Genomic DNA, 13,033 nt, shown 5'->3' with positions numbered 1-13,033 from the left:
GAAAAATGGTGTCTCACAGTCAAAATTGAATTGAAGCCTAAATGAAAATAGATGAATTTTCGGCTCTCCAGGCCTGGAAATTTCTAGCATTTAGGGAAACGAGCTATCGTTACTACGACTTTTTTCAAGTTGCGGTAACAATTTGTGAACGACGGGAACAATGAAATTGACGCTTATTTGGAAGTTGTAAATAGAAATAAGCCGCTGATCATTCGTTTCAAGCACGATTTAACAATGCAAATTTCACTATACCCATTTGATTTGTCCATTGTACTGGACTTTCCTTAAGCCCGTAGAATGTAGATGCTTAAATTACTATGAGGGACGTCAAATCATTGACAGCAGTTGATTGTAACATTGAAAATGCCAAAAACGTATTTATCATCATTTATTTTACGGAAACGCCCTGGCAACGAAATGAGTGTTTCACCCAAATGTTTCAGCATTCATGTAACTGAATTATATCAGTTTAATTATATTTATCACTCCAGCTCTACAGCAGCTACACTGGTTGCCAATTAGATATCGCATTCAATTCAAGATCATGACTATTGTTTATAAAGCTGTTCATAATGCAGCTCCAGAATATATATATGATTTGATTGAGTCAAAACAGTCAAAGTATTCACTACGCTCTGACAATGGTATCAATCTTCGTGAAAGACGATCTCACCTGAAGACTTGTGGAGACAGAGCTTTTTCAGTGTGTGCGCCTAAACTTTGGAACTCTCTTCCATCAGAAGTTAGGACTTCGGAAACTGTTTATCTTTTTAAAAAATGCCTTAAAACACATTATTTCAAACTTGCTTTTGAAACTTCATAAACTATTTTAGATACTTTTAGATACACGGGACACTGGTCATTAGATATCGTAAAGCGCCAAAGATAAATAAGCTTTTTATTTGGTTTCGCGCTATGAAAATTTTAATGTATTATTGTTGTTATAATTCAATCTAAGCGCCTACAGAAAACACCAAAAAACCAGTAGGCCTTGGAGAGGCGCCCTCGGGAAGCAGACACTGGTCAAATAATTAACTTGCATGGAACAAACCATTTAATTTTGATGTGTCATTGAGCATGCTCTCCTCGTGTTTCGAAAATGAATCCACTGTTGTTGTATTTTTGGACGACTTTTCCATCTCAAGTTCCTCGATGCTTGACAGAAGCTCAGCTTTTGTTCCTGTGTGTTTGGAAACAATGAAAATAAGATTAATAAAGAGGCAGTTGATGGTAAAGGCTGACGAGCTAAAGATAATGTAGTTGACAGAATGCCCATAACTTCTAGTTCAGAAATCATAGAGCTAACCAAAAGGGTTGTTATATCTTCGTCATGTTTAAAGTCTGCATCATGAGCTGTAGAATTCTACAAGATTAAATGGATAATAGCTGACAGAAAGCCCATAACTTCTAACACAATAATCATATAATTAATTAAAAGGGTTGTCACAGCATTGCCGTGTTTGAAATTTACTACTGTAATGTAACTGTAAACATCAAACACATTAAACTTAATTTCAACAATAGAGCTTCAATAGAGCTTAATATCAAGAAAACACAGCAACCAAAACAGATATGTGTACCTTGGAGCTCTTCAACTTGTTGTTTTAGGCTTTTGAGTTCTTCAGCAAGCTTTTCATTTGGAGAATCTCTTTCACCTTTGCTTTCTGATTCTTTTGTCTCCTCTAGCTCTTTCACTTTCCACATTAGATCGTCATTTTGTACTGTAATAATGACATTGATTATCAAAATTTAAGTCAGCGAAAAAAACTAATATATCTATGCTTCCTGATAAGGAAACAAACTTCCAATTTGGGAATATGCAGCATTGATTTGTCGAATGACAATAACGGAATAATTTGACCAATACAAAGATTGAAAATTAACCTTTGAGTCTCTGAAGTTTGCTCTCAGTGTGGACAAAGCCGTCTCTCTCTTCCTGGAACATGGAGCTAAGTTTGATCATTTCTTGCTTTGCTTCAGCAAGACTCTTCTCTGCTTCTTCCTTCGACTGAAAAATAACAAAGCCATAGTGATCTATCTAAAAGGATTTTTTTTACAGTCGGCAAAAAGGGTTACGATCTACGAAAAAATCGTACAAAACAATGAAACACGCGTTACCAAGCGAAGCTCTTGGTTCTCTGCGGCAAGGTTCTCTACTTCGGCAGCAAGTAACGTAATCTTCTCCTCTGCACTGCATTTTGCATCGTCATTATAATCTAGACTGGAAATCTGATCTTCCAGTTCCTTTATAGCACATTCTTTTTCCTTTAGTTTATCTTGTGCCTGACGTAGTTGCACTTGGAGCTCCTCCGCTTGACAGTCCTTCTCAAGAATGATGAAGTTGGCCAGACTCAATTCCTCTTTCAACTCAGTTTTGCTTGGCGAAGTTTGAGCCGCCTAATAGCAATCACAAAGTAAATTCATTAATAAATAATTTCATTAATAAAAACCCACTAACAATTTTGAAAACTAAATATTAAAAGATTTTTTGTAACAAGGCTTTTAAGAAAAATGGAAATTGTCAACTTTTGCCTTTATAAATTGTCATCTGAAATTGTGTAATGGCCTCACATACTCGAGTACATGCGGTCAAAAATCAAATCAAATTTTGTCTCTTAAATCTAATCAAATAATTTCTCCTGTCAATGAAGCTAATTATGAATGCTAAAAAATTATCCAGCTCCTGTCAGTCGATGCTTAAGGTGCATTGTTATTTTTCTGATGTAGACCTTAAGAGAAGTAGGGGAAGATCTTCAAAGTAGCAGAAGATGGCAACCATTGAAGTACAGTTTTATAAAGCTTTGTACATAAAATTGGGGTGAAAAGATTAACTGATATACTTCAATAAGTTATCAAAGATATTACACAAAGCTGGATTCTTCAGTTATAAAGTTTTCACAGCTCAAATTTCTAAAATGTTCTATTTTTAAGGTACTCTGCCAAGCCCGAAATCACAAAGAAAAAAATCAGTTATAGAGTTACCTGTTCCATTTTTGGCATTAGGAATGCTTGGACAGCATCATTTTCTTCAAGTAGTTGCCTTGAAAAAGAACATTCATTTCAGAACATTTATTTCTCATTGTGCATTTTCAGTACTTTATGTAAGAATTGAGAAAAGTTTGCAGAAATGAAAAGGAGTTCTAGAAGGCTTGTAGAATGTTTAAGATGAACAAGTATTTTACTGCAGTAAAATGCATTATTTTCATGGAATGCTCAAGGACGTACATTTTTCTCAAAGGCTGTACTTCAACATTAGCATCTTCACATTTTCTTCGAATGCCAATAATCGACTTTGGTAAGTTCTCTGAGTCTTCATTTTTGTTTTCTGAGAATAAAATCAAATAGAGCAATTGATGGGCCGAACACAGAATACAAAACTGTAATTGAAAAAAGAAAAGACGACAAAAACAACGGCCTATTTGCATATTGCTGTGTTAATAAAGGCGTTTTTACAAGACATTCTAGGGACTTATCAGGCAATCTACAAGAAAATGCCTTGGTTAAATGAATGCAAGTAACACAAAGAAACATCTATTCAAGAGCCCAAAACCACGATGAAAACGCGTAAAGTAGATCTTTAGAATCTTATAAAAAAGCTTCGAGTATATTTAGTATGTTGATATGACAAATTCTCTAAAAAATGTCCTAGGCCTTGAAGGAAAATTACTCTCTGAAGGAGGGACGTTGAATAAAAGGAAACGTTAAAGTGGAGCATTAATAACTTGTTAAGACAATGAAGGTGTTTCATTGTTCAGACAATGAAGGAAAATGGCAGGGATATAAAACAAGGGGATTCTTGCATATGTAGAAACGGCAATGCTAAATAGTTATTTATAGAAAAGTAGAGGCTATAAAATTTCCTTTTAGAATACCTGTGACGCTAATTTCAGATTGTTTACTGGCCTCGTACGCGTCCAAACGAAGTTTGAGTTGTGTGATAAACTCACATTGCTCTTCTTTCTCCGCTGAAAACAGAAATCCACAGTCAACAAAACATCGGTTTGTTCTCAAATTCAGAAGAAACATTTTTAAACAGGTGTTTAATTGTAGGTGCCTTTTTTCAAAAAAGAAAATTTATACAGTAGTTTAATAGACTTTGGGTTGAAAATGGCAACGCATTCATGTCTACCTGTTAATTTTCTAAGCTTTTCCGTCAGTGCTTCCTCATCAACATTCGTTTGTAGAATTTCTTTGCTATCTTCTTCAGCCGTTTGCTGCGATAAAACGAGAGAAAAATCTATTTTTTTGAAAAAAAATTAGGAAAAATATATACTTCGATATTTCCTTTCACTAATGCTATGAACTGATATTTTCTAATAAGTTTAAGGAATAATCTACAAAAGTATAAGCTAATAAAATTTTACAAAACAATATTAATTGATAGAATAACTAACTTCAACCCTAGGATTTCACATTTCATTCCTTAATATTGCATCTTTCATCGTTAAAAAAATCGTTTCTTACTTTTACGAAACTCAGAAGACGAAAAATGTTTGCAAATCATTTACCTTGACCAAACTGAGAATAGATGCTTGCAATATAAACAAATGTACAATTTTATCTCATTACCTCTGTTTGGCAAGCTTGGTTCACCTTTAAGGTCAGGTGTGTCCCGGCTTGATAAGACCTACAAAAAATGCAGCATAGAATATGTGAAAGCAAAATATGCGGCATATAATTTGCTAAAGTCTGCTGAAATTGCCTAATCCCTGAAACAGAGAGAAGCAAAAAATCTGAAAAGCTCGTCTTGCTAACACGATAATAAAAACAAGAAACAAGACGGTTCTGAGTTGCAGCTAATGCTAAATGCGATCATCAGGCAACGCAACCTTAGATCACATTGGTGTGGAATCTGAGCTGCAACTTAGAACTGTCCCGTTCACAAACAAAAGCGTGTACAGCTTTGCCTATACGGCATCATGACAAACCGGTAAAGAGTAGTTTCCATGACATGATAACTAGATGTAAGATTACCTTTTTTCATTAAAGCTATGCGTTGCAAATGCATGCAAGGATACAAAAACAGAATAACACCTAATAGGAAAATTAAAAGTTTACCTTCTGTGCTTAATGTTCGCTGCGCCTCCAGTTTCTCTTGAGCTCTTCCTTTTCATTTGCTCCAAAGATTTTCTCTCTTCTTTTTCAAGTTCAAGAATAAAATCTATACGAAATAAGAAACATGCGAGTGAATGGGGCAATATACAGATTGGCGCAGGTGCGAATAAAACAAGAAATCTTCCTTAGTAAAAGTAGAAGAAAACTCAAGCCCCTTACAAGAATTTGAGTGTAATTGGGCTCGACAACAATCCGCTGCCTGTTCCCTTTAACTCCCCTAGCTTTACTAGATTACATACCATTTGTTCAGCGGACAGATAATGACAGCACATTTCTCTGGCTGAGTCAGGACTTGAGCCCGGAGAGTTCGCACGGAAACCAGGTAGCCGTCACACAGAAACGTGAGTGAATGATTATCTATATAATCATTCACTCACGAATATATATATAATCAATTATATAATAAGAATTGAAAACGCATACGACGTAGCATCTCTAACCAACTTCCTAAATGTAACTGTTTTGGGTTACCTGTTGTGTTTTCTACGAAGGTCATCCCTTCATCTTCAATTTCATCTTCGCTGCTTATACTCGAAAGAAGCGACGGTTGATCAATAGACGCTCTGGCAAGACTGCGTTTGAGTTTGCCCGGACACCATGTCTCTCGTCTTGCGCCTTTCAGCAATTTCTAAAACAAGACAATATATATATTTTAACGCTTATAAAGGTAAAGGTATACTTTTCTTGCGGCTGTATCAAATTAAGCAACGATACAAAAAGTGTATACTTCTTTGTCTTTTACCAATATTTTTGGTTCCTATAGAAAGTCTATAGATCAGCTCTAGATCAATTTGGTCGAATATTTGTTTGGCACAAACGTACAATACTGCGATCACAGGGAATTACTAGCTTTCTTGTTCTTATTGGAGATCATTGTCCCATACATTTGACACTTTTTATGACGATTGCTGGCTCAAACTACATCAGTGCTCTAACATCTGTAGCATAGTAATGAGATTCCATTTGAATAGTGACTACATCCAGACCCACCGAAAGGGACATCTGCTCCTAGGCCCGTTAGTAAAAAAGGAACCGCTAGGAATTAAACTCTATTCAAAATATGACTCTTAACGATACGGTAATTTAAATTAATATCTGTAGTAGAAGAGTTTTTCCAATGCTTAACAAATAAAGAGCAGAAGTAAATGAAGATTGTTATATGGATTTAATATCCAAACTAAGCGTATTTAGGTTTGAATGCTAGGGGCCCAAACATTGGGCCTGCCCTTAGGCCCGGTCTGGCTCTCGGTGGGCCTGACTATATCAGCTGAATAAACCTATCTATATCCAAGGAAGTAGCACAATCAAAAAGTCAATAAAGCCATGCTACATCGAAATCAAATGAACAGTGATTTAAATTAATCAGCAGCATTTAGAAAGCTCTTGGTATAGTATTTCATGAATTCCTGACAAAACATTAGGTTTCCTCAACAAAGTCTAGACTTGTAACAGGTAAAAAAGAGATACGCAACCTTTCTCTTGTTAATTGTTTCCTCGGTGGAAGAAATAATCATTTTCTGAAGGCTGTTAATCTTTGACTGCTGTTCTCTCTAAAAATCAATCAAAATTGGCATGGATTAAAGATTCATACCCTGGAAATGAAAATAAAATATAATGTTGACAAGACCATGGGTGAAGAACCCATTTGATACAGTTTCAAAAGACAATTTGAAAAAGGCAAAGTATTGAAGACAAATAATCTGGTTCCGTTGCTTTTTTCTTTACTGTAATTTCGAGCAGTTAGGCTTTATGAATACATCATGAAATTTTGTGTTGTTTCTTTGTTAAATTTCCTACTTTTGCAGTTGACTATGAAGGAACTATTCTTGTGGAACTATTATTTTTTATTTTTGATGTTGCAATTGTGTTTAGTAATATAAATTAAAAATAGGGCTGAAAAAGGACACCATTAAGTATATCGTTGAACCAACCGAATGATACCATTTCATAAAAACTTACCCTCATTCTTTCATTTTCTTCCAGAAGTTGTTCCATCTAAATACAAAAAACTAGCATATCAAAACTGTACGAACAAATGTGATCGAATCGGATCTACAATAATTGCTTAAATGTGGCCCTTTTTATCTTAAGCCTTTCATGCAGATCTTTATGATTATAATTATTTAGTTTGTTGTTTTTACAGCGCAGTTTTGGAAATCAATTTCTAGCTTCATACTTAAGCCCATTTAAAACCACAATAGTCAAACTAACTTAAGTTCTAATGCATGAGATAACATTTTATACATTTCTAATAAATCACACAGATACAACCAACCACCCTGTCCCATTTCGGTAAAGGTGTTCTTCTTTCCTTGCAATTTTTACTCTGTTTTTCTCTTAGGTCGTGTATTTAACATCTAAGTGTTGATTTTAATGTCTGTGTCCAAATGGCCCCGCGGTGGTCATAGCCTTCTGCTCACCGGGGTATCGTTACGGTAGTATTGTATAGTTGTATAGTAATTTTGTTAAGTAGCGTAGCTTGTAAATGTGTTTTGTAATCTTTTACTGGATAAACATAAAAGAAAATCGAAAAATATTGCCATTATTCCATGTCTACAATGACAGTTTAGAAAGTGTTGATACCTTTTCGTTCTCTGTTTTCAGTGTTTTTAGGTTGGTTAAATCTTGTATCTATGGAATAAAATCAAACATTCAGTTGTAGACAGAGAATCATCTCTAAGAATAAAAAAATGAGAAAACTTTGAAAATCAAGAAAGAAGGAAAATGACCAAAAAATTCAATCAATAATCAATTGAAAACAATCAATAAAAACTGTCTAAATATGTCACAATAATGCCAATTGATTTACCTCGTCAATTTGCCTTTTGAGCATGTTAATCTCCTTGCGATATCTCTTGATCATGGTATCCCCATCGAGAACCTGTGATAAAAGCAATAAAATTCATCATTTGTTAGCTCAGCAAAAACCAGTGTTATCTTTATCTCTGCAGTTACTTCTTCAATATAGCTGTTGAATTATGAATAGCAACCAATGATACTTAATAGATAAATGTTGACGATTAAAATAAACTGGCTGCGGGACTGATGATCATACTTGAAAGAAAGAAAGATCATTAAATAAAACGATGGATGATTAAGAACATGAGGATAATGTTGATGATCATGATGTGATTATAAGAGAGATTGATAATGATTGTTTCGATGATGATTGGTCATGATGCAGAGGTGGAAAAATTTTTCTTGCTGAGACTGCGAATAAAGATTGCTGAGACTGCGAATAAAGATTGCTGGGACTGCGTTTAAAGATTGCTGGGACAGCCAAAAACTAGCAGTGTAGAAAACTGTCATATATAAGTTAGGCCCATTGAGCATTCACGGGCCCAAAGTACTTAATGGCATAGTGGTACCATGGTCCAATATTTCTTTCACTCCTGTGATCATGACTACGATGAAAACTGAGCGTAGGAATTCTTTAGCACGGCAATGGAAATGAGGATGAAAAGACTTTCCAAAGCTTAACTATTCAGTTTTGAAGATAACCAATTAAGAACACCCTAAGAAACCTACCTCGTTAACTTTCGGCTTGTTTTTGATCGTCTTAGCTCTACTGGCAAACTAAATAAAAACAACAATTTTTCGATTATATATATAAACATACATTTTTAATATACATACATTTCCATAAAAACAGCCTTTTCCCAAATATTCAGAGCGTGAGAGAATTGAGAGCTCTACAACATGTTTTTATTTAAAGAAAATTACTGTTTACCTTTTCCTTTCATATAAAGTGATCTATGCCAAATAGGCAGAGCTGTACATGGTTGTCTTATGATCGCATTAAGCATAAAACTCGGAGTAGCAACTTAGAACCGCCCTTCTCTAAATACCAAATAGCGTTATTTAAAGACTATGTCATTCAAAAATAAAAAGTCTAAACACATTTCATTTCTAATTTCTAAACACAAGTTTCAAGGTTCCACGTTTCAAGAGAACGAATTGGTTCAAGATAATCTAATAATTTCCTGATTGTCGTTGTTACAATCAAAAAAGAAAATTTTCAATAGTGATTTTTAAAATCATTTTTCGAGTTGAATTTACCTTAAGGGTAGAGAAAGTCTCCTCTCCTGCTGCTGCAGATACCGTGGCAATAACAGAGGTTTTGGCGTTGCCACCAAGGGAGTTTTGCAGGATCCTGGTGAGTTTCGAATCACGGTATGGCACAAAACTGGAAAGAAAAACAAATTGAGCTTGAAGGGAAAAGTAGGCAGATAAAAAAACAAAAAACGATATCTTTTAGACAGCAAACCATGATCAGTCCTTTTAAGCTCACGCAAAAGATGCAATTACATTAATTTATATGTCCTCTAAACATATTCAGTTATAGCCATAACAACTTTACGTCAGGTAGATGGGACAAATCATTTAATTCAGTTGGTCATGGGTACTGGATTTGACATTCCAAAATAGACCTACAACGCAAACTGCGTTCTCTACTATCACTAAACTTCGCAGTCTTTTCAGAACACTTATGTTAATTGTATCTGCTAACACACTTCTTTCTTTTTCCCCACTTTGATTGCTTCATAATAATATCCAGACAATTTCTACAAAATCCATGAAGGTGGAAAATGTTTAAAATGCTATAAGCAAACGTGTAGGCAACAACAAACCCCTCCTCTCCAGCAGAAGATAGCTTTGAAATTACTGTTCCAAGTGTAAGCAAACTCTTATTAATGAATCCACTTTCCTTCAATCGAGTGCCTAGAAAGTACACATGTTTTCTTAATGCATGATAACCAATGCAACGACTTTGAAAATCGTGACAAACATCAACAAGTAGCTCATGACATTGCTTTAATGTTTAATTGCAATTATGCAGTTACAAATTAGTAAACAGGCTCAAAATTTTGCATATTTCCCATCATCAGTTGGAAAGATCAAGAATGCCATTAATAAAAAAAATATCAGATTTGCCAATGGAATGGTTAAGATGAAGAAAGGAGCAGTCACCTTGAGCACCAGTTTGAGCAGCTCGTTCAGATCCAGCAAGATCCACAAGATTCTAAAGACCAAGAAAGGCAAATTAGAAGTGCTCAACATTGGTTGATATTTAGAGAAATTTCATTAGACACATTTCAATTCAAATCAGATATACCTAATGGCAAAACAAATGGCTCTTCTAACGCAACATTCATAGGGAAATTAATGGTTCGGTTCAGTTAGTTTCAGATTGTTTAAATTGTCGTGAAAGTAAGCATGCAAGGTTTCCTCTTGCTAAGCTAAATTCTTCATACAAAGCATCAGGCAAAACAAGGGATCTCAACCAATACTTGCTTTGCTCTTTCTGATTGTTTGAGAAAACTTGATTCCTTGGGTTGATTAAAGGCAATAAATACACTACTATCCTTGGATACAGCTCAAATCAAATCCAAATAAAACAGAAGTTGAAATTATATTAAGAACTATAAGATATATGTCCAGAAATAAATCATTCTGATGTACTTCAAACCAAATGATAAAACTTTCAGTGACAGAAAGGAACATGATTAGGCATAAAACACAACTCACGAGTTGAGATACAATAACCGCTCCACCTTCTTGTGTGTTGTCTTCTGGGTTTGCTGACAACAACTTACTTTCAATGGTCTGAAACACAAAATGATTTTGGAAAAACATTATCTATACAGTTGGAAGTGTTTTGAAAAATTTCAAGACTACCTTAAAAAGAATTCCCTCCCAAAGCGAAATTTTAAGGGATGTTTATCAAGTGATGTGATTAACCAGCCAACTTTCTTGATACTTTCACGACTTCATTCGTTAGATGTTCAATGAAAGAATCGAATATGGTCCTTATCTTTTGGTGTCATAGATCACAAAAGAAACAAAACTGTATCATTTACTTACTATACGAAATATTGTATGAGATCTGCTGCTGCGCTCATTCATGTTAGTCTCACCAAACCTCCTTAGGCCTACCAAAACGAAAAGGTACATTAAGATTTAATGCTAGGAAATAACCAAAACTGTGAATGTGAGTGCAATTAGCCAGCATTGTACACAAAAGAAAAAAGTTATGACATTAAATAAATTATTTCATCAATGTACAATCAACAAAGAAAGCATAATTCATCAACTTTCTAAATATTTCACAAAATGAAAACAAGAAATAGCCACAACCCTTTTCCTCAATAGACACACAATAAAAGCAACATACGTTCCCCATTTCGTAAACATGTCAGAGCATCTTCTGGTGATGTTATTGGAACTTCGGAGAGATTTTCCACAAAAACCTCATTTTTTTCATTGTTTCTAACTTTTAAGTGAGTGCTGCCTGCATTCAGTAGATCAGTTATAACCTACAAAACGGAAATATGTCAGTTTATTGTAAAGTCCACAGCATTTCTTTGTAATGTCTAGGTAATAATCAATTATTTAAAACTGGTCACTTCGAAGAGAGAAAAATTGAATTATGAAACATGATATTAACTAAAAGGGAATGAATTGATATAAAACTGGCTAATCTATTAATGGGCAATCATTCATGATAATATTCCCTTTGTTGTCAGGCATGCCATACAAACATCATTCTCAATGCACATTCAAATCGAATGGAATTTGAAATTATAATTAAAACGCTGGGATATATGTCTGTTGATTTTCTTTATGTATCAATTTAAAAGTTTATAAAAAGTAAAGACTTCAGCTCAACTTGGAATCTAACTTAAAAACAACTGATCTTAAAATGTTTATTGCAACACTTTCCAATTTGCTGACTGTCTACAGATGTACTTTTGTTTGTCTATATAAAGTAAAGAACTGACAAAGGAAAACAACGACAAATCATACTTCATTGTAAATCTCCATGTACGAAACACGAATCAGAAATTCTCTGTCTGGGGCCTGAAATTAAAAACAAAAGTAAAACACCAGCACATACATATTTTGTGGAGCATTTCAAAAATAATATAAAAATGTGTCTAAAAATAACAAATATCTTTATGCAAGACACAATGAAAAGAAAGAGATGGGTTTAATAGGATAGCCTAGACAAAGGCTTACAACTTACATGAAAACTGGGAGGGAACTAAGAACAGTCCTGTTCTATACACCCCAAATAGCAACTCCAAATACGTACCATTTCGACCAAATCAAATACATCATTGATGCCTCTTGGTATTACTCCAGGATTTTCAGGAAGCCCCATCATTGTGTACGTTTTTCCAGTCCCAGTTTGCCCATATGCAAATATTGTTCCTTTAAAAAAGTCATTGAAAGCAATTATTTAAGTTCTTTCTATCAAGGTTAAAAAATCAACAAATAGGAAAAGATACAATCTAGATTCTATTTTTATGCTTCAGCTGCCAATCACCACTTCTTTAAAGAATTTTCACAAACATTTAGGCTAATAATCACATTTGTCCAATAGCTAGCATGGAAAATATGTAATACTGACGGCAGACAATTGATATATAATCGGCACAACAACAGCATGTCTACTAACACTTTCATATATATATGATAACACTCTGTGGAGCAAAATCAAGATGTTGGAACCACAAACTGATGAAGCTGACTTGATTGGATCACAACTAATTAACTGAAAACTGGCAATTGATTTTTCATTAACATAAAAGCAATAGCAAAGGAAATTTGAACAAACTCGAAATTTCATAATAGATAATACATTCTCTCACCATTAAAGCCTTCCATTGCCTTTAAAACAAGAGGTTTTGCAAATTCATCATATAAGCTTTCAGTGGTATCGTTTCCAGAGTATACCTTATCTAAAAAATTGAATTTTCAGAATTATCTAAAATGTTATATATATATATATATATAATTCTGTGCATTTAACATTACTTTCTATTTAAAAAAGGGGAAAAATAAAAACCTGTAGTATATGTATTATTCATAGTATTTTAATTTTTGATGCAGTGTTGAGAGTTGATTGCTGGGT

General features: G+C 34.2%; 1 protein-coding gene across 2 annotated transcripts in view; it reads right to left on the bottom strand.

The window, feature by feature from the left end:
- Positions 1 to 13,033, bottom strand: part of LOC135688454 (uncharacterized) — a 34,604-nt gene that overhangs the window by 20,158 nt on the left and 1,413 nt on the right. For both annotated transcript variants that reach the window (XM_065205314.2, XM_089110911.1), the window contains exons 4-28: positions 12,771 to 12,860; positions 12,212 to 12,330; positions 11,923 to 11,976; positions 11,291 to 11,432; positions 10,981 to 11,048; positions 10,645 to 10,722; positions 10,087 to 10,138; positions 9,747 to 9,837; positions 9,175 to 9,301; positions 8,644 to 8,691; positions 7,925 to 7,996; positions 7,699 to 7,746; positions 7,075 to 7,110; positions 6,588 to 6,665; positions 5,587 to 5,743; positions 5,059 to 5,161; positions 4,570 to 4,627; positions 4,130 to 4,214; positions 3,873 to 3,965; positions 3,226 to 3,325; positions 2,983 to 3,040; positions 2,119 to 2,397; positions 1,885 to 2,008; positions 1,581 to 1,721; positions 1,052 to 1,180 (exon numbers count right to left, since the gene is read on the bottom strand). In XM_065205314.2, the coding sequence (XP_065061386.2) occupies positions 1,052 to 1,180; positions 1,581 to 1,721; positions 1,885 to 2,008; positions 2,119 to 2,397; positions 2,983 to 3,040; positions 3,226 to 3,325; positions 3,873 to 3,965; positions 4,130 to 4,214; positions 4,570 to 4,627; positions 5,059 to 5,161; positions 5,587 to 5,743; positions 6,588 to 6,665; positions 7,075 to 7,110; positions 7,699 to 7,746; positions 7,925 to 7,996; positions 8,644 to 8,691; positions 9,175 to 9,301; positions 9,747 to 9,837; positions 10,087 to 10,138; positions 10,645 to 10,722; positions 10,981 to 11,048; positions 11,291 to 11,432; positions 11,923 to 11,976; positions 12,212 to 12,330; positions 12,771 to 12,860 (2,430 nt within the window). The remainder of the gene's footprint in view (positions 1 to 1,051; positions 1,181 to 1,580; positions 1,722 to 1,884; positions 2,009 to 2,118; positions 2,398 to 2,982; positions 3,041 to 3,225; positions 3,326 to 3,872; positions 3,966 to 4,129; positions 4,215 to 4,569; positions 4,628 to 5,058; positions 5,162 to 5,586; positions 5,744 to 6,587; positions 6,666 to 7,074; positions 7,111 to 7,698; positions 7,747 to 7,924; positions 7,997 to 8,643; positions 8,692 to 9,174; positions 9,302 to 9,746; positions 9,838 to 10,086; positions 10,139 to 10,644; positions 10,723 to 10,980; positions 11,049 to 11,290; positions 11,433 to 11,922; positions 11,977 to 12,211; positions 12,331 to 12,770; positions 12,861 to 13,033) is intronic.

This window comes from Rhopilema esculentum, chromosome 10, assembly GCF_057945365.1.
Source record: "Rhopilema esculentum isolate cy_ngs chromosome 10, ASM5794536v1, whole genome shotgun sequence".
NCBI lineage: Eukaryota > Metazoa > Cnidaria > Scyphozoa > Rhizostomeae > Rhizostomatidae > Rhopilema > Rhopilema esculentum.
Note: the sequence above shows the minus strand (reverse complement) of the source record. Positions and strands in the feature narration are given on the sequence as shown.